Genomic DNA, 21,508 nt, shown 5'->3' with positions numbered 1-21,508 from the left:
GCTACTATTTTATTTCTAAGAAGTATCAGGCTAACAGTGTTAAGTATTGACTGTCCCTGCAGCCACAGTAAGTAGTTTTTATTAGAAGTAATTTTAATATTTAGCACTTAGCTGTACAGAAAATTGTTGGGGCTAAGTTTTGCCTTGAAATCACATCATCAGTTGTGCCCGTCTGGCTGCCATAAACAGCTCCCAGACCAGCTGATCACCAGAGTCTGGATATTGATCTTGATGTCTTTGCTATCCTCTGCTTCACAAGTTTTGCCTACTCCTGTACCGGAGGAGTACAGGTGCTCCTGGACCTGCTTCTTGCCCTGCTGCACCTGCTTCTTGTGAACAGGGAAGAGCTTGTGGAGGAAGTAAAAGTTGGAGGCCATCCAGGGTGCAGTGACCATGAGATGACTGAGTTTTCGATCCTTGGAGAAACAGAAGCACTTTTACTAACTGCCACCTTGGACTTTCAGAGGACAAACTCTGACCTGTTCAAAAGACTGATTAACAAAATCCCTTGGGAGGCTGCCCTGAAGGATATGGGAGCCAGGAAGGCTGGACATACTTCAAGAGAGAAGTCTTAACAGCACGGGAGCAGGCTGTTCCCATGTGCCAGAAAACAAGCAGGTAGGGAAGGAGACCGGCCTGGCTAAACAGGGACCTTTGGCTGCATCTCAAGAACAAAAGGAGAATCTATTGCCTTTGGCAGAGGGGACAGGTCTCTCATGAAGACTATAAAGATGTAGAGAAGCTGTGCAGGGAGAACATTAGGAGAGCCAAAGCACAGCTAGAGCTCAACTTGGCTACGGCTGTTAAATATAATAAAAAATGTTTCTATAAATTCTTTAACAGCAAAAGGAGGATTAGGGAAAATCTCCCTCCTTTACCGGATGCAGAGGGAAACATGGTAACTAAGGATGAGGAAAGGCTGAAGTGCTCAGTGCCTCCTTTGCCTCAGTCTTTAGCAGTGGAACTGGCTGTTCCCTGGACACCCAGGCTCATGAGCTGGGAGATGGGGAGGGGAAGCAGACTGAGGTCAGCACAGTTGAAGAGGAGGTGGCCAGAGACCTGCTGCACCACTTGGATGCACACAAGTCTGTGGGACCGGATGGGTTACACCCAAGGGTGCTGAGGGAGTTGGCAGATGTGCTCGCCAAGCTGCTGTCCATGATTTACCTGAAATCATGGCTAACTGGGGAGGTCCCATTGGACTGGAGGGTGGCAAATGTGACACCCATCTACAAGAGAGGCAGAAAAGAGGATCTGGGAAACTATAGACCTGGCAGTCTGACCTTGGTGCCAGGGAAGGTCATGGAGCAGGTCATCCTGAGTGCCATTAAAAATCATATAATGGACAACCAGGGGATCAGGCTCAGTCAGCATGGGTTTATGAAAGGCAGGTCCCGCCTGACAAACCTGATCTCCTTCTATGACAAGATGACCAGACGAGGAAAAAGCTGTGGATATTGTCTAGCTGGATTTTCAAAAACCATTCAATACAGTTGCCCATAGAATTCTCATAGAAAAACCAGCTGCCTATGGCCTGGATGAGTGAACGGTCCTCTGAGTCAATCTCTGGCTGGATGGACGGTCCCAGAGAGTGATGGTCAATGAAGCTAAATCCAGCTGGCGGCCGGTCACAAGTGGTGTTCCTCAGGGCTCAGTGTTGGGGCCATTTCTGTTCAACATCTATATTGATGATCTTGATAACGACATAGAGTGTATCATCAGTAAGTTCACAGATGACACCAAGTTAAGCGGGAGTGTTGATCTCCATGAAGATAAGGAGGCACTACAGAGAGACTTGGAAAGATTGGATCGGTGGGCCAACGTTAATGGGATGAGCTTCAACATGGCAGGTCCTGCACTTGGGCCACAACAACCCCCTGCATCGCTACAGGCTTGGGGAGGTGTGGCTGGAGAGCTGTCTGGAAGACAAGGACCTGGGGGTTCGAATTGACAAGTAGCTGAACATGAGCCAGCAGTGTGCCCAGGTGGCCAAGAAAGCCAACGGCACCCTGGCTTGTATTAGAAATAATATGACCAGCAGAAGTAGGGAGGTGATAGTCCCCCTGTGCTCTGCACTGGTGAGGCCACACCTGGAGTATTGTGTCCAGTTTTGGGCACCTCAATACAAGAGAGATATCGAGGTGCTGGAGGGAGTGCAGAGGAGGGCAATGAAGCTGGTGAAGGGCCTGGAGAATAAATCCAATGAGGAGCAATTGAAGGAGCTGTGACTGTTCATTTTGAGGAAAGAAGTCTGAGGGGAGACCTCATCACTCTCTACAGCTACCTGAAAGGACATTGTAGAGAGGTTGGTGCTGGTCTCTTCTGACAGGTAATTACCAATAGAACAAGAGGGAAGGTTTAAACTGGACATTAAGAAAAAACTTTTTCACAGAAAGAGTGGAACAGGCTGCCCAGGGAGGTGGTGGAGTCACCATCCCTGGATGTGTTTAAGGGTCGTTTAGATGAGATGTTGCGGGATACGGTGTAGGGGAGAACTTTGTAGAGTAGGGCTGATGGTTGGACTCAATGATCCCAAGGGTCTTTTCCAACCTGAATGATTCTGTGATTCTGTGAAAGTGTCTAAGTGACTTAATTCTTAATCCTGTGTATACAACTTTGAATATTTGTCCACATTTTGCCTAAAATTCAGGTCAGAGAGTAAGTTCAACATTTTTCCCAAAATACATTTTAGTGGGAAAATAGTTCTTGGGAGAGAGGATGAGGGTAAGGAAGGGATGTATCTGAAGATAGAAAAAAATACAGCCTAATCATATTGCAAATACATTCTGCCTAGTTTCTGCAGAGGATACTTTAATGGAAAATGGAGTGCTGTGTCAGCTATTTTACGTATACGTGTCTTGCTTGGGCAAAATGTACATCTTCAGATTAGATTTGCCAAAATTTTCCATTTTGCAGAAAATAAATCTCTATTTACAGTACTACATTCCTTGTGTACTTTTAAGAACTTGACTCCATACTTCTCCCCCCCCGAGGAAAAAAATCTTGCACTTATTAATTGAATGAACATATAGAAAAAAACTTTTATTAACTTATGGTAACAAAATTATTATGAAAATTGATTGGTAATTAAAATACACAAATAGTAGGTTACGTTCAATCACTTGGCATTTTGGGGCTGGGGATTTTGGTGGTTATTTTTTGTTTTTAACTATACCTATTTGCCTCATAACTGCATTATGTAAACAAATGTAAAATACTTTTCTGCCATTTTCCTCTTCTGGCTCCCTCTTTTCTGCTGTAAAGGTCCAAGAATATATTAGTTGAAGGAGTCACTGACAGAATTTGTCTGTTGATAGTAAGTATGACAGCAAAAAGCAGGCTGTGAAGAATATTCTCTTTCTCTGCAGAGTATACAGCCTGAACAGCAAAATAAAACTGTCCTTCCGCTTCTATTAGCATTCTCAGCCTTAACTAAAATAGAATCATCTCTAAAGTAAAGGTGGAATTCAGCCCACCAATTTAATTCATGTCTTTGGGGAATGTAGGTAACCATCCACTGAAAAGTGGCACGAAATCTCCACCTTTTTTTTCAATAGCTCATGAAAGTCATTGCCATCTGATTGATTTTCTAACAGGGAAAGTTTCCATCTCCCAATGGAAATAATCTAGTTACCCTCACTCACTCTTTTTTTAAAAGGAATTCAACAGGAACAATTTCTACTCCTCTTTTTACATGACAAGAAAAATGATTTTACAAGTGACTGGAATACTAGTTTCAACCATTAGGTTGATATGTGACTCCTAAAAAGAGTTTGATTGAAGTAATATTGCTTTTGTATTTAATATTTTTATCCAGCCCTGACAACAGAGAAGCAATTGACAGTATAAATGGTGATAGCACTGTCAATTGAATTAAGATACATTATGCCTGGTTTGTCAACATTCATGATTTACAAATACATCTTTGTACCTGTGGAAAGAAAAAGAGATATTAGCTAAGGGTAACTTACATGCAAGACAGAAATTCTTGTTGCTGTGAAAATAACAAAAGCTATTTCTGTTCTGTTCTGCATTAACAAGCCTAAAGTCAGGATAACTCCACTGAAGTCAGTTGCACTCACTAGTGCTTGGAGCTAAGTAAATTAAACAAGGACATGATCATTAGTTGATAAAAACATTTTGTGGGCATAGGACACAGACTGCAAGAAAGATTACACTTTAATAATATATTTTCAATATATAATATCATCAGATAAATAAAGACATAATAACATCCATGGGTTTATTTCAAAGATGCAGAAGCATTTTACATTTTAAATTTTACATTTGCCTGATTGACACACGGGCAACAGCTGATGCGCATAGGAAATTTGAATATGTGCAGCATTATAACTGTGAAAATACAGTATTTGGGGAATCCTTTATTCTTCAGGCATACACAATGTAAAGCAGGTGCAGTGTTATGTGAAATAAATCTAAAAGAGACAGCCTGTACAAGATTGTCTTGACGATACTAGGTCAGAAAAAAGAACGATGACTTTTGCTTAATAGAAACACACTTTATTCATGAGTTTTCTTTGACTCAGTGTGAGCATTACAGTGTCTTTTACTATCTCCTGTTTTAATAGCAGCATCATGCACAGTTCTCTTGTTAATATTGCAAAGTTGGCATATGTTTGTGGGTAAGTAATCTGCCTGTTTACAGTGCCATTAGGAAACCGCTGACTCCACCAGTTCAAAGGCTCATTTAAACCTCTCTCTGCTTCCGACTTGCTGAGTATTTGGTATTCAACACCGTGCAAGTGATTTCCTGCAGCCTCTGTAACACAGGTTGTTGGGTTGCTAAGGAATAGCTCTCAGGAGGTTAAGAGCCCTGCAGTCACCTTGATCTCAGTGCCAGTGATTATCTGTGCTAATTTTCTGCTTCAGGTTTTATACTGCAGCACTGACCAAAACTTATGTTGGTCCATTGATATGCAGAAATGTGAACAACTGTGGCTGTAGATGCAGAGATGTAGTGACTGCTTTCACAGTATAATCTCTTCATCATATTATTACAAATGAAATATCATCATTCAACTTAAAGTCAAAAAAAAGGAATGAGAAAAAAAAAATTAAAAAAGCTGAGTGAGATCAGTTGGAAAAACAAGAGATTTTTTTTTCTCCTAGGTCATCTATTTTGGGTTTTTGTCATCGTTGTTGGTTGACAGTCTTTTCAATACACATGCAGGACAACTGCTTCACAGTAAAAGAACTAGGAACTGCCTTTATAAAACCCCAGACCTCTAAGCTAGGCTATTAACTCAGCAATCACAGTGAGGGACAGTTAAGCTCAGGAGCTACACCATGTTGCCTCTGTGTTGCCTGGGCTGCCACAGCTGATTCTAGAATTTCAGAGAGGGAAAAAGAGACCCAGATCATGGATGCAAAGGAGGATCCACATCAACATTTCCCAAAGCTTTAAACCCACTCTCCTTTACTTTTTCTATTCCATAAGGGTCAACACCTACAGATAAGGTCCTACAGTACTATTCCTCTTTTGTCATTTTAATAGACAGCATAGAAGGGTAAATGTCTTTCCTCCATGACCAACACTTGAATTCCATCAGCTTTCTTCAAGGAGACTAAATGGGAAAGGGAATAAGGAATTGAGCCCCTTGCTCTGTTGAGAGCTCATGGCAGCCCACCCATGTCTAGTACCTCTGGGTGCTATTCTTACCTCAAGGGCCAAGTAGCTGCTGCCACATCTTTTACAGTGATCCCAGTCAAGGAGTCCCTTTATGTGCAGAACTGGCTCTTTCCCACTCCATATGAATGGTACTTGCACACAGAAATTCCTTTTACCAGTGCAGAGATCCAAAATGGTCTGTGGGAAAATCAGGATTACCTCTCCCCCTCCTGCTGGAGTCCCTAGCACCCATGGGACATGGGATTTAACTAACACGGATGCAACTGAATTGTGATTATTTCATTTATAATAAACTCAGACTAGAAATGTAAGCAAATCAACAGTTAGCCTGTCAGTTGTACTAGCAGGTTGCACTGTTAGACACCACAATGTGTTCGCATCTCATATCCCAGCCACAGGGTCAATAACCTTTTGGCAGAGAGATGGATAAGGACAAATTGGATAATGTTTGCTGCAGCTAAAGGCATGTATATGCCCATTTCAGAAACTGTCGTACAACATACAGAATACCTGCAGTTACTTCTTATATTGGTAGCAATGGATGCTACTGAACTAAACCACAAAAATGCAAACAAAGCACCTCAATTTCAACGTTAGAGGCAACATCTGTAGCAGAGCTGTTGATATAGCTTCAGCTGTAAAACACTATATGGAAACTTCTGGTATTTCCCTGGGTGAAATCCAGGGAAACAGTATCAGATGCTTCTGAAACAATTAAATATTTTTTAAAGGTAATATAAGAAACTGATAGAAATTAACAAGAATTAATAGATTACACTGCCATGTGATAACCAGACTCCAAAATACTTTTTCCTGCTCTGGTCCCACAGATAAACATTAAACCATCTGGGTTGAAACTGTCATTTGCAAAGCTGAGGGAACATAAAGAGCTGTGTTCAGTTTCAAGACAGAAGTTACCTGAACAGGCAACAGAGCAAAAGAATGAAATTCTTAGGGAATGACTGTTGTGCAAAACTGTTTCTCTCAAAAGAGAAGTATTATCCAAGATGTCACACTAAATTAAAAAAAAAAAAAAAAAAAAAAAAGATAAGCCACATTATTCAACAATATAAAAATTTTCTGCATGAAGAATGCTGTTTCACAGAATCTCCTCAGCAGTACAGTGGCAGAGTGAGAATAGAAGGTAGGGAAGGAGAGAGACAATCATTTGCCACACCAGAAATCCTTTCCTGCATTTTCCTTACCCCAAACCTCCTCTGCCTGCAACTAGCCTCATCTGAGGAACCTGTGAGCCTTTCCCAACCACTTGACTCTCTCTCTAGCCTACAGACTTTTTCACTACCATGCTCAGATCTCTGCCTGAGATCTCTCACCCTCCTGTGCACCATCAGTGCCACTATTCCTGGGGATAGCTTTGAGCCATCTCTGTCATGGCATTTGTCCATTAAAAGTTCCACACTCTGAAAGCCCAGTGAAGGGCCAGCAGCACTTATTGTGTCTTATCAGCCAGTGCTGAGTTGCCACACAGAAATATAGCTGCCCTTCAGCGTTACTCTAGCTGGTGCAAAGTGAATTATTCTTCATCAGCTTCATGGTCTTCAACCTTGAAAAACTGAATTTATCTGGTCATTATGCAAATTAAATTAATGTCACACCAGGTGAAAGGTCTCATGTGACAGGCCTTTTAAATTTAATCTTTTTTCTTCAAGCTGTCTGTTATCTTCTACTTAAAAACACAAATTAAGTATTAAATATGGGCTTACTGCAGCTATTAATCATTCAGCTAAATAAAACCACTGGCAAACTGAGAATAGCTGTAAATAAAATAATAGCTTTGCTACCTGCTACCTCTTAGTTCCAAGCAGGCTGGCTATAGAATGAAAGAAAAAATAAGAGCTGTCATATAGATAGGGAAAATTTTGCTAGCTTTGAGTGAAGGTAAGATACAGAAACATGATCACTATACAAGGTCTAACTATTATTACTTAATGTTATTTTGTGTCCTCTGCCACACACAGATTACCTGCTGCTGGGCTCTGGTCTTTCAGGGCTGTTTTATTTAGTAAGTTTTTCACATAAAAATCTCAAATAAATTACCATCAGGACTACAGTCAGTTTTCCCACCTGGTGAGTCTCATGATATTCACTGCTGGTCCAGTGTTATGTGGGTAGACAGTACAACTTATCACTGGCACTTGGGCACTTGCATCTGAGGCAGATGTGGCAGAGGTGGAAATTGTCCCCTGACCTCCTGCTCCTTTGATGGATGTTTTTGCCAGTTACAGACAGGGGAAATTCTAAGCCTTCAAAATCAAAACACCAGGATGAACTGATTACTGAGGTAATTTAAGCCTACCAACGTTCTTTTTTACCTCTTTTAAGTGTTCAACCTCTGAAGCATAGCAAAGGGAAGAAAAGGGGATAGAGGCATTATGTGATAAGGAAATATAACCCCAAAGAACTCCAGAATTCTTGACCCATTCCTCAAATTATGTACTGAAAAAATTGAAGACATTCTGCTCAATGTTCAAGATCAGAAATTATTCACAGTCCATACCATGTGAAGACAAATTTCATTAATATGTAGCTACCATAATTTATCTCTATTTTCAGTGAATGTTTTCTTCTATGCTTTGTCCTTTCTAACTATTCTTTCTACCTTTCTGCTTTCTTATTTAAAGCTTCTCCTTTTTTTGTGATACTTTCTTTATGCTTCTCATTCTTTACTATTCATAATTGTCCTTCTCAAGCAAGTGAAAAACCTCGGGTTTGTGTTACTGGTCTTTCATCAGGCAGAGTACAAACCCCTTGTGACTTTTTCATGCAGATCATTTACAAGCTCTTTGGTTCTATTTTTTTGGATGTGTGAGATAGATAGACTTCATTGTTATTTCTTCACCATAAAGGTAGAAAGTTGCTAATGGAATACAAAACTAGGAAGATCAATCTAGGATTCACTTTGCAATTGACAGCTCAAAAATAGTTTTCCCCTGGACATTTGCAATTCTCTATCTATGTTTGTTTCCCTTGATGGTGCCTGTCTTTTCACAGATTGGTATGTATATTCTTTTCTGAACCTAAGAGGAAAGACCTCTCTGTAACACTATTGCTTGTATCATTCATTTTCCTAACTTTTTTCCTTTTCTCTTTATAATGAAAAAAGATTTGGCAAACCCAAGGACCAACAATCCAACTCCTTTCATGTTTCTCATAAATCAAATTAATTGTCTTATCTTTGCTCACCTACTTTCTCATTTACCAATCTTTCATGTATTTAACAGTTTTCCTAGTCCACTGATTATGCTGTGTTAACCCAGCAAAGAAGAGGGTTTGAGTATCAGAGTGTTCACTTCATTTCATCAGAGAATTGCACTATAATGATCCTCTAATTACAGATCTGTCGTGCTGTGTTAAATCCTTTCTATATGTGCTGGCAACTGTTTACACTGATCTGCATGCCCTAGACTTCACATTTCCAAATATACTACAGTGATAGCTGACAACAGCATTGACAAACATAATGCACAGTGTATGGTTATGGAAGTGGAAGGACTTTGAAGAAGGGCTCGGAATGTGACAATAAGACAATATTACCACAAATGTTTTAATCAATGTCTATTTTTCTATAAACCAGTTCCTTCTTGTTTTTCTGTTTTTCCACAGTGGTTATGTCTTTGATTATGATTACTACAGAGATGACTTCTACAATCGGTATGTGTGGTTATATTTTCGTTCATCCTACACCATTTTTACTGTTTGTTTATAATGTAATCACATCATTTGGTTAGACAGGTTTGTTTTGATTTTGCATATTATTCATTTCATTATTTGTATTGTGTATCAGAAGACTATTTGAATATATCACAAGCAGAGAAGATTACCACCACCAAATCTACGCTCATTAAACAATTCTTTTGGTCTTATTCTTCTCTAAGAGCTTTTGGGGCGTTTTCTGTGCTGAACAGTTTAATGGTAGTTTAATTGCTCAGTGTTTCTTCCTCCAGGATTACTTTCACTGGAATGTATAGCAGCTGTAAAATTCTTCAGTATGACATTCATGTCTTTGTCTTTCAACCATGCGTATGAAAAGATATAGAATGTCTCCTAACAAATTTGTCTTCAAATAATGTTTAGAAGTCTAGAAGGACCTTGAGGGAAGCAAAACTACAAGTTGAACAGGGTTTGTGTTTCTATAAGAGGAAAAGAAGTGAGCAACTGGAGACTTGTGCCTTGAGTACATATGTACAGCCTAGCTCAGCACAGTGGAAATTTATTCATTCAGTTGTATCAGAATCACCGCAACACAGGGTTAACATGGATGATGACCACAGATAACCAACTCCTGATCCAGCAGTGTTGGTCTCTGCATTACAGCAACCTCCTTTAGCATAGGCCAAGTGAATAAAAAGGGAACAAAGCATTGCTCCACCATCCTCTTCTAATCTGAGATTTATGTGAAGCAATGGACAATAACAGGGAAGTGGTTTATGCCCTGAAGTTATCATATTATATAATGTTCTGTTTAGGAACACTGTAGGGAAAATATACAGTGTATTTGGGTGGGGATTTTTTCCTCAGTTTCTTTCAATTTGAGCCACTAGTTTTGTGACAGTGAAATGTGTCCATAAATCGATTCAATAGTATAATTTTCTGATTTAGAAATTTTTCAGGAATAAGACAGAACTCATGGCAGAAAACACAAATATGAGGTTGGTCTCACAAGGCTGGACATGCTGATCTGTTGACAATGAAAATCTTAGGAAGTTCAGGATATCTGTTAGATCCAAATTAATTGAAGTGAAAGATGAAAAACTCTATATGGTAGGCATGGAAAAGAAAATCCCACGGAGAGTTCAATGTACTATCAACATGACTGTAGGAAATATAAATTAAGAAATATAGTAATGATTTTTTGAATTTCAGAGTTTCTGAACTTTCTGAATTTCTGTTTTATTTCAAACCATAGGTTTTCTAATATTCATTAATTTTCCAACCTCCCTGAAGGGAGTATGCACCTATCTTACATTGACTAAAGCAGTGGCAGGGTCAGAAAAGGGTGGCAAGCATCACAGAATTACAGAATTATCTAGGTTGGAAAAGACCTTGAAGATCATCCAGTTCAACCATTAAACTAACACTGACAGTTCCCAACTACACCAGATCCCTCAGTGCTATGTCGAGCCAACTCTTAAACACCTCCAGGGATGGGGACTCCACCACCTCCCCGGGCAGCCTATCCCAATGCCTAACAACCCCTTCTGGAAAGAAATGCTTCCTAATATCCAGTCTAAGCCTTCCCTGGCGCAACTTAAGGCCATTACCTCTTGAGACTCATCCCCAGCTCTCTGCACCCTCCTTTCAGGTAGCTGTAGAGGGCGATGAGGTCTCCCCTCAGCCTCCTCTTCTCCAGACTAAACACCCCCAGTTCCCTCAGCCGCTCCCCGTACGACCTGTGCTCCAGACCCTGCACCAGCTTCGTTGCCCTTCTCTGGACACGCTCGAGTCATTCAATGTCCTTTTTGTAGTGAGGGGCCCAAAACTGAACACAGGCATCGAGGGGCGGCCTCACCAGTGCCGAGTACAGGGGTCAGATCCCTTCCCTGTCCCTGCTGGCCACGCTATTGCTGACACAAGTCAGGTTGCCATTGGCCTTCTTGGCCACCTGGGTACACTGCTGGCTCCTGTTCAGCCGGCTGTCAATCAGCACCCCCAGGTCCCTCTCTGACTGGCAGCTCTCCAGCCACTCCTCCCCAAGCCTGTAGCGCTGCTGGGGGTTGTTGTGGCCCAAGGGCAGCCCCCGGCATTTGGCCTTATGGAAACTCCTCCAGTTGGCCTCAGCCCATGGCTCCAGCCTGTCCAGGTCTCTCTGCAGAGCCTCCCTACCCTCGAGCAGATCAACACTCCCACCCAACTCGGTGTCATCTGCAAACTGACTGAGGGTGCACTCGATCCCCTTGTATGGTTAGTGCTGTAAAATAAAATCTGTATGAAGACAGATTGACAAGATCAGGAATGCATAATTTAGAAAGGTGGGTGAAAGAAAAGGCATTGTTATATACACATTAGTGATTATTGGGTTAAAGAACTGCTTTAGAACTGAGCATTTCTGTTTATCATTTCTCATATTACAAGCATAAGGAAAACAGGCAGGGTACTTCAAAACTGATAAAAGAAAGCATTTTTTAAAAGAAAGCATATTACTGAAATATGTAGGACTTGATGCAACAAAATACCAAGCCCTAATGATTTCCATAATTTCAGAAATAAAAGAATAGTAATATTAAACAACAGAAAGGAAGCATAGTTTTGCATTTCACTACATTATCTAAACATGAACTATTGGAAGCTAGAAAAAAATTACCTGTGGAGGAATAATTGCATAATGATCTTTTTCATGATAGCTTACAGTTCTTCTGAAACATTTTTTTCCAGTAATGTCAAACAGGAGATTGCGACCAACCTGTAGATCATCCAATATGATAAATGATGAGTGACAACAAATAATATTTCTGTTAGAAGTCCCAAAAATGTTTTAGTGTTTATCTTCATACACAATTTTTTAGTCATGCTCACAATGGCTAGAAACTTCTTATTCAGTAAGAATATTCAAGGGCATGGAGTTCAAGTTCAGGATCTCTGTGACACATTTTGTAAGCAGCTAGGGAAAAGGAAGGAGCTGGTTATATTTCTGTAGGATTACAGTGCAGAGAACAGTAAGGATTCTGGGATTTAAACATTAGGTGTTTACTTGCCAGAAAACAGGCTAGAAGACTTAAATTTGATTCTGCTTCCTGGTCATCAGGCTGTTAAACACTGGGGTGAGTGAACTGCTGTTTCCTGTATATTTCCAAACGTGTATCTATCTGCCCAGCTGGGTGACAGTAGTCAGAACTGTGAAAATTAAACATGCAGTTATAAATTTCCATAATTACTAGTTGCATCATTTGAAAGAAACTTGGAAATACTTAGTGAGAATGTTGCTTATCCCTCTGCTTCTGTTTCTGAACTGGAAATCTTCATTTCCTGAGCTTTCTTCTGAGTTGTTATAGTCAGAGCCTATACATTTTATATTCTAAATATATCTGAAGCTTTGATTACCTTTTCTACTGCCTTTATTTTCTTGTACATATGTTAGTTAGCCGCTGTTGATAACTCTGTTTTTAGGATTTGGGTATTCTCTTTGGGAACATTAGTTCATTTCGGTTGTAGAGTATCTTACTGATGGTAGTGGTAATTCTCTGACTACCTACTTGCTACAGTGGTTTCGGTTTGAACAAAACATTTTTTAGTAAGCATACTTGGGTATTTTGGTGATTCTACATCAATTCATTCTTCAATAAAGAGAACATATGCTGGGACCTCTTTTCTATGCATTCAGAAGGACATACAGATCCCTTGCTATAAAGACTTGCTATTTTACAAACTCCAGAATATATCTTTATGGTGATGGTTGGCTATAGAAAAGTTAATTTCTTTTTCTATCTTTAAGGATAGCAGATAGACAACTAGAATTTAAGCCATGCATGTAATAAAGGAGCTGAAATGTCACCACAACAAAATGTACTGCTGTTAGTTGTGTGCAGTGAAATGATGTGGACCTGTGGAAAGCAGGTTATGGATTTTCCATACTGCAAATAAGAGTCCCATAACACATCTTGCATTTAAATTACACAAAAAATCTGAGCTGTGAACTGCTCTGTGACTGAAATCTGAATATGGCACTTAATGTGCATAGATCCTTGAAATCTAATTTGACTGTGATATAAAGTGATTATGGTTTCAGAGGGTAATTTTCTCAAAGATAACATGAAAATTTAGTTGACAAGGCTTCCACAACATGAAATCACAGAAGGTTTTGTGGAGTCCAGCTGACTTAATCTTTTCTAGGTTGTTTGATTACCACGGCCGTGTACCCCCACCACCCCGTGCAGTGATTCCACTGAAGCGTCCTCGTGTGGCTGTGACAACAACTCGCAGAGGCAAAGGGGTTTTCTCTATGAAAGGAGCATCACGATCCACCTCAAGTGGGGCTTCTTCCTCAGGATCCAAATGTGAGTTGCTCATATCAGTTGGATATTATAAAAAAAATTGTCCTAGTAATTTCTGCAAGCAGACAACTTCCACTATATAGCTCTGTTACAGTCATTTCCTACCCTCAGTCTTCAGCTTGAAAAAATAGTTTGATTACCAAAGCTGCCATGCCTTTCCTGAAATTCAAAGAGCACATTGATGTAACTTTTGAAGGAAATCCCTTCAATAACATTTGACCTACTCCCTTGGCCTCAGAAGAAACCTGTTTAAAATCTCATCATCCTGACTGCTTGTGCACCATGAGGTCTTGTGAATAGCTTGTAATAAAGCAAATTTAATAATCTTGTTATGGACAGAGGCACACTGATTTCTGTTGAGACTTGAGGATTTTATGTGAGCAGGTGCGGGGTGGGGGATCATGGGGAGGTTGGGTTGTGTGTGCTTCTTTTGCCAGATTCCTTTGAGGGTAGAAAGAGGCAAAATGTCTTTGTCTGTTCTAAAGGAAGTCCAAAACAGGACTGGCAACTTGGGGTTATTCAACCCTTCTTTAGTGATTTGGCCTTAGAAGAGCTGATGAACAATAGGCGTTCCCTCCTTCATGCTCACCAAGCTCCCCACCCCGTAGTATGTCCTGGGAACTTCATCTTCCTCTTCGTGCATCTTTCAGCACCAACCTGTCTTCCCCTGCCCCTTATGTGGAGTGATACTGTCCTTGGAAGCGCCACTGGAAGAGGAAGAGAAAGATCAGGTAGGGATCAGATATTAGAAAGAATGAAGGGACTTCACTAAGACGCTTGCAGTACCAGACTGGCCAACAAAGCATCATGCTCTCTTACACAGAACCATGAAATAAGTTAATCCACCAACAGTACATCTTATGGCAAGAGGGGTAATTATGGCATCAACATGAGCCAGTTATATAGTCTGGTTAAATATCATATCCATACCTCACACTGTAGCATCTAACAAAGAAGAGGGATCTCTGGTCAGCCCACTAAGATCCATTCTTGATCCTATTATTGTATGAGCTAATGGTATCAGAGACCTTGAAAGAAAACATGTAATAAACATGCACGTGGCTGAAAGAATGGACATGTAGTAAACAGAGCTAAAGTCATACACTAAGGAACAAGTTGCTTAAGTCATTCCTTGGAAAGATGACATCCTGAGAATGAGAAGCTCTGTTGCCTGTACAGTTGAATCACACACAAGTCTCCAGTGAATGAATTGGCTAGATGCCCCTTACCAATAATGGGAGCTTTGAGCCCTAGCACACAGGAAGACATCTAAATTTAGGTATCATATTATGGAGCTCACTTACACCCTAAGAGGATGTCTGGGAGTAGCAACACTTCCTTTGATCTCTAGAGGATGAATACAAGTCTAGACATTTTTGTACAAATCCTGAGCTAATCCCTTCATCCATAGGTACTTTTTGTCTTTCCTCAATACTTTAAGTAATTAATTATGACCCTGTATATTAATTTAAAATAAAACATACAGCTGAAGATCTTCACTTTAGTAAACTTAGAATTTAAATTATTTTGCTAGTCTTTTCCAGCCCTTGGTTTTTCACACAGTGAATCAAGACTTCAGTAAGTATTTACACTTACAGATTCATTCATTAGATCTCCTTTGTTCATCCTTTACTGTTGTGTTCTCCATATGAAAAGTTAGTAGTAATAGTGCATTCAATACACTAACTGTCCTAAAGTGTGGTCTAATAAGAATGGGCTTTTTGGACTCACTTTTCCTTGAAAAGACAAATTATTTTCAGATAAGTTTTTTTAAATATATATTTCTCATTGTTCAGAACAAGAATAACTCCAAAACTCTTTTAGAGAGCCAAGTTCTTTAGTATATTCTGAGAGATGTCAAGAAAATCTCTCACCCAGGAACCTGGATTTTCATTGTAGTGAATGGGACAGAGCATATTACATTAACATACAGATATCTGTTCCTCAGAATAATCATCAAATTTTCTTTATTATTTATTCTGCATTTCAGCACTGTGTCAGGACTTAAGTAATGCATAATATAGATTGTAGGATTCAACTTTAGTCCAAGTACCCATAGCCACTTGCTTTAAGACCTCCAAAACACTGCCTGCATAACATGGCAAATGTTGCCAAACCTGTAAATTATTTCATGGAAGTGCAATCAGGAGTGTAGAGATCCTAACAGACAATGTTTGTTATGCCCAAGTGAAAGTGTCCTTCAATGTATTCAGGTGTGATGTGAATTCTAAAAATGGCAGTCTTAGAGCTCCAGATGACAAGATCATCTTTGGATCCAGCTTTTTAACACTGAAGCGAGAGCTGCAAGATGCATCCCTAAAAACATGGGCTGATATTTTGACTCCTGTTGGACTTCCACCCTCAGTTCTTTACAATTGCAATAGGAACACAGCTGCAGAGACTATTTATCATGCTAGAATAAATTGCAGAAAATATTCTTTCTGCATGCAGCAAACCTTTAAAAATCAGACACAGTATACAGACTTTCATGCTTGATTTCCCCATAGAATTACTTCCCTTTTTGTCAAGTCCAATGAACCCACCATAAAGGTAGAAACATGATTTTGTTGACTTGGACAGGAATGTAATCAGCTTTTTGCAAGACGTTTATCAGAGAAATAAGTGAGCCGTTCCCTTAGGGGCTTCAAGTTGGAAAGTAGAGAATGTGTGTTTTGTAGCTTCTTTTGCCATTTTCTTGGAAAAGTGGTTATACTGAATTGTGGGATGAAAAAATTTAATATTTTGTTGCCCCCTTATTCTACACTGCTAATCTGAACCCATTGAACTAATGTACTGTTGATTGTAATCGTAATTTATTGTTAGTTAAATAAAGGATCTCTTCAATAAGCAGAAACATAGTTTGTGAGAAGGAAGCTATTTTCCTTTTTTTCCTTATTTTGAGTTTTAATGGAATTCAGGACCGTAAACCAGCTTAATCGCAAGTTCAGAATTAACTATGTCAAAATGGTATTGCCTATGCTTGAAAGATATCACCCCCCAATAGAAAAACTCTCATGAGATCACATTCCCTAATAGACTTTTCAGATTTAAGTAGCAATCTTATAGGCATAACTGTTCTCACAGCTGTTCTCCACACTCAGACTGGATCCTGAAAATGAACCCATACATCTAGTATTAAAGATCAGAATCAGTGAAATAACCAGGGTTAGAGGGACTCACTTCTGAAAACTAGCAGTTCAAAGACAGAAATTTGTTGTGCCACACAGCAAAGATGTTATAAAAACATACTACCAAAAATGTCTTGCTTATTGTTGAGTACATCTGCAAAAATAATGTCTGCCAGCAGTAAATTCTTATTCTACCAAAAAGTGGTAAAGTGTGTTCTAAGTTTGCTTCCAAAACATGAAACAAGTCAGGAGGATTTAATTTCTTTCTTGAGTCTATAATTTTTCAAGGATCACTTGGCAATATTTTGTCTTCTTTTTAACTCCAAAGACTAGGAATAAATAAATCAACCTTTCCACATTATCAGAAGTAACTCACATAATGAAATATGTTGGTGTGGAAACTGCACATAATAGTTCTTCATGTTAATGGTATGAAGCAGCAGCTGCAAATTTCTATTCAGAACTGGGAAATTTTTTTGACAATATAGAAACTGAAGCTCTTGGAGTATGCACTTTCATTTTACACATATGAAAACAAGAGGAAAACACTAATCAAAATTTTAATACCCTTTGTGCTTGACATTAAGGAGTAGACAAGATGTGACAATATGTACTGAATTATTGTCTCAAGCAAACAAGCAAAACTATTCTGTCACACTACAGGCTTTCCATTCTTATGGTCATCTTCATGGCCCTTCTCCCCACCTACCTACTAGAACTCGGTGATTCAACCTGTAGACATTATTCCAGATGAGTTCTCATCAGATCCTTGTACAGTGGCATTGTACTTCCCTATCTTTAGCAATACATTATTTGACACATCTGAGCACTGTATTTTTTTTTCTCATGGCTGCACTATAGTGATAGCCTATAGTCAACATGAGATTACAACTACACCCAAGGACAATTCTGTCACTGTCTTTTTTCGCTCATGAGATTCAACGTTAACAGTAGAAATTCTGCTGCTAGTCAATCAAGTGTAGGAATTTTTTTCAGTGCAATTACATCTTTTTTCTCATGTACCTTTCCTTAAAATCACCCGAATCCTCCTTCCATTCTAGTTCACTCTGAATAGATGATACCTCCCAATTTAATCTCATCAGCAAATTTCAAGTTTATTTACTTCTATCCATCAAAGTTGTTGAAGATATTTAGCCATTTTGATGCCAGTTCTTGAGGAATTTCATTAGTAATTTCTTTCCCTTTCAATACATGCATTTCTGTTACCTGCTGGCCTTTGTTTATTTGCTAATAGGAGAAAAACAAAAAAAACAAAAAAAAAAAACCCAAACACCAAAAACCAGTAAGTTACTTTATTTTCTTATTCCATTACTCAAAAGCAGATGAATAGATATTTTGGACACATGCAGCTCTGGCTTCATGTTTATGAACTGCTTTATTTAAAAAAAAAAAAATCCATGAAGCTTTAAAAGAGAATTTATATATTCAAAGCAGGGTACCTGAAGTACAGTATTTACAGTTTTTACATTTTGTCTTTGTCATAACACTGTGCTTAAAAATTCTGAAGCTCTTCCCAAGCTCTATACCACAGAATCACAAAATCACAGAATGGTTGCAGTTGGAAGAGACCTCTGGAGATCATCTGGTCCAACTGCCCTGCTCAAGCAGGGCCACCTACAGCAAGTTTCCCAGGATTGTGTCCATACAGCTTTTCAATATATCCAAGGATGGAGACTTCACAGCCTCTCTGGGCCACCTGTGCAAGTGTTTGACCACCCTCACAGGAAAGAAAAAAAAAAAAAAAAAAAAAAAAAAGAAAGAAAAAAATATGTTAGTGGGGACTACTAAGAGTCTGCCTATGTCTTCTTCTTCCTCTCTTGTACTGGTGAGCCCAAAGCTGGACACGGTACTCCAGATATGGCCTCACCAGTGCTACATAGAGTAATGCACTGGTTTTGGCTGGGGTAGAGTTAATTTTCTTCACAGTAGCTAGTATGGGGCTATGTTCTGGATTTGTGCTGGAAACAGTGTTGGTAGTACAGGGATGCTTTTGTTATTGCCAAGCAGTGCTTGCACAGAAACAAGGCCTTTTCTGCTCCTCATACAGCCCTGCCAGTGAGCAGACTGGGGGTGCACAAGAAGCTGGGAGGGGACACAGCTGGGACAGCTGACCCCAGCTGACCAAAGGGATGTTCCATACCATATAACATTGTGCTCAGCAATGAACTAGGGGGAAGGTTGGCTGGGGGGCCACTGCTCAGGAATTTGCTGGCCATCAGTCTGTTGGTGGTGAGCAATTCTTTTCATTTGCATCACTTGTCTTTCTTGGATTTTATTTATCTGTCTTTGTTATTTTCATTGTTGTTATTATTTTTTCTCAATTATTAACTGGTTTTTATCTCAACCCACAAGTTTTCCCACTTCTACCCTTACAATTCTCTTTCCCCATCCTGCTGGTGTGGTGAGGAGTGAGTGAGCGCTTAGTTGCCAGCTGGGGTTAAACCAAAACAAGGGAAAGGATCATCTTCCTCGACCTGGTGACAACACTCTTCCTAATGCAGTCCAGGATGTTGATGGCCTTCTTTGTCACAAGCGTGTATTGCTGGCTCAAAGTCAGCTTGTTGTCCATCAGGGCCCTTTATAATTTTTCTTCAGTAATTGTTGCTTACCACAGAAATACCTAATACAATACAACTGACAGTGGAATTTCTACAGGAGGATGATTTTGAAGATTTTTACAATTCTCTGCAAATTAAGACAATAAGCAACTCAAATAATTACACCATCACAATGTTGGAAACTGTATAAATTCAGAACTTGTGCAGAGTTGTTGAAATTTTTTCCCTTTTCTCGGTCCTTTTTAGTGTTATCTTGAAGTGGTTAACTGTATGATGGAATCATCTCATTAAATGTGAAGGATAAGTTGTAGATTCAGTGGCCAAAGCTTGAGGAAATGGTTTTGGGATAAGGAAATTCTGCAAAGTAGCAATAAATCTCCTCAGTGATTTATAGCATCCGTGTTTGTTATTGAATCCTCACTGTTGTGTCTGTGTTTCCCCTGTTGCGGTCTTGCCAAACTGTTTTTTCCCTGAGACACCACAGGGAAGCCCCTGTGAAGCAGAAGGTTTGACAGGATTGAACAGTAGCCCTACATGTGCTCCTGTTTCCTTATCAAACTCAGAAGAGCAAATGTTTTCTGCTTTACTTTTTAGACTGGAAACAAATACCATTAGGTATCTGTAGCATCACTTCTGACTTTTGATCTTGTAGCCTTGGCAAGCCTGCTGTTTGTCAGTCAAGGGAGCACCTCTGACACAACAACTTGGACACATGGGGTGTGTTGCCAGCTGGCTTCATAGCGGGTTGCTGAAAACACTTAGCATTCCCCATTGGACAGTTTCACACCATTTCACTTGGAACATGTGCCACCTAGTTACTACTCTGCATGGACCAGTTACTGCCCCTGGGGAAGCAGAATCCTTCTACATATACAGTTGTCAGGATCTTAACATTTTATAGCAGTGACTTGCTATTTGTCTAACAACATTTTAAGGCCTTGCTCTATATGCATACAGAATAATTCCATCAAATACTGTATAGCATATAATGGTCTAGCACAAAGGTTACTTTTAAGCTCTGTTCTCTAAATTCTACCGTTCATTCAATATAAGATCAGAGATTTCAAACTATGATAGTGCAAGATATGCAATTTCTCAATATGAGCACATGATTAAACAAGTTAATTACTGCATATAGCAACCTACTGCCTTTATCTGACTTTTAACAATTATACTGCACGTGACCCAAACTCTAAGATAAAAAGCTCTGGTTTCAACCTCAGTGAATATGCTTTAAGTTTGAAATAAGGCTGATTTTGAAGCAAACACATACTTATTTACTGCCACTGAAGCAAGTAGTAGCTTGCCTGCACACTTCATCAGCAGATTTTGACTGTCTGATAAAAAATATCCATGAGGCACCATGATGAGACACATGCCCAAGAGTCAATGAATGAGACTGATGTGGCAAGATGAGGTCAGGAGACCCTTTGGACAGAAAGGGAACATTTCCTTCTCCATGGCAGAACATCTTTTTTGCTGGGCTCACTAAGGGCCTTCCCATTGCTCTGGATACACACACCAAAGTCAATGCACATCCTCCTTCAGTAATTGTAAGAATGGATGAGTAATACTGCTCAGTGTTCTTCCATTGCAAGTCCCTCACAGTTTAAGGTGATGGTCCATTTCTTCCTACAAGAGTTGTAAGAGTGATACCTGTGTTATCTACTCTTGACCTTTACAAGTGACTTTATTCTAACATGGCGTTCCCATTTTCTCCTCTTGGCCTTTTCATCATGATATCCCAGCACCAACAGGGCAAGTGGATTTGTCTGGATTATTTTCTGAGCATGAAAACATGTCCTGTTAATTCCATAATAATGAGGTCATTCGTGGGTGCATCCAAAGCAGTTACTCCTTCTTATGTTGGACAATGGGAGCACAATAATGAACATAAATGCAGAGTAATGAAATGCAACAGAGATTTGGAAACTTTAGCTCTTAATTTATATTCGTTGCTTCCATGTGCCTGGATGTGATCATAAAGAGAAATATTTTTGTTTGTTATCCATAGCTGGAAAAAGTATAAGAAATTACCAGGCCTGAAAGCTTTTGAAGTAATACTACTTAACACCTATTGCAATGAAGTTGTTGATTGGAACATAATATTCCATTCCTGGCTGCCCTAGCATTTATGTTACC

General features: G+C 39.6%; 1 protein-coding gene across 7 annotated transcripts in view; it reads left to right on the top strand.

Annotated features, from left to right (window-relative positions):
• Positions 1–21,508, top strand: part of RALYL (RALY RNA binding protein like) — a 397,087-nt gene that overhangs the window by 349,247 nt on the left and 26,332 nt on the right. For 5 of the 7 annotated variants that reach the window (XM_074898776.1, XM_074898779.1, XM_074898774.1 and 2 more), the window contains 3 exons: positions 9,275–9,322; positions 13,499–13,662; positions 14,310–14,390. In XM_074898776.1, the coding sequence (XP_074754877.1) occupies positions 9,275–9,322; positions 13,499–13,662; positions 14,310–14,390 (293 nt within the window). The remainder of the gene's footprint in view (positions 1–9,274; positions 9,323–13,498; positions 13,663–14,309; positions 14,391–21,508) is intronic. The other 2 variants (XM_074898780.1, XM_074898781.1) reach the window with 1 other exon arrangement.

Source organism: Athene noctua, chromosome 2 (assembly GCF_965140245.1).
Source record: "Athene noctua chromosome 2, bAthNoc1.hap1.1, whole genome shotgun sequence".
NCBI lineage: Eukaryota > Metazoa > Chordata > Aves > Strigiformes > Strigidae > Athene > Athene noctua.
This window is presented reverse-complemented; position numbering and strand designations above follow the sequence as displayed.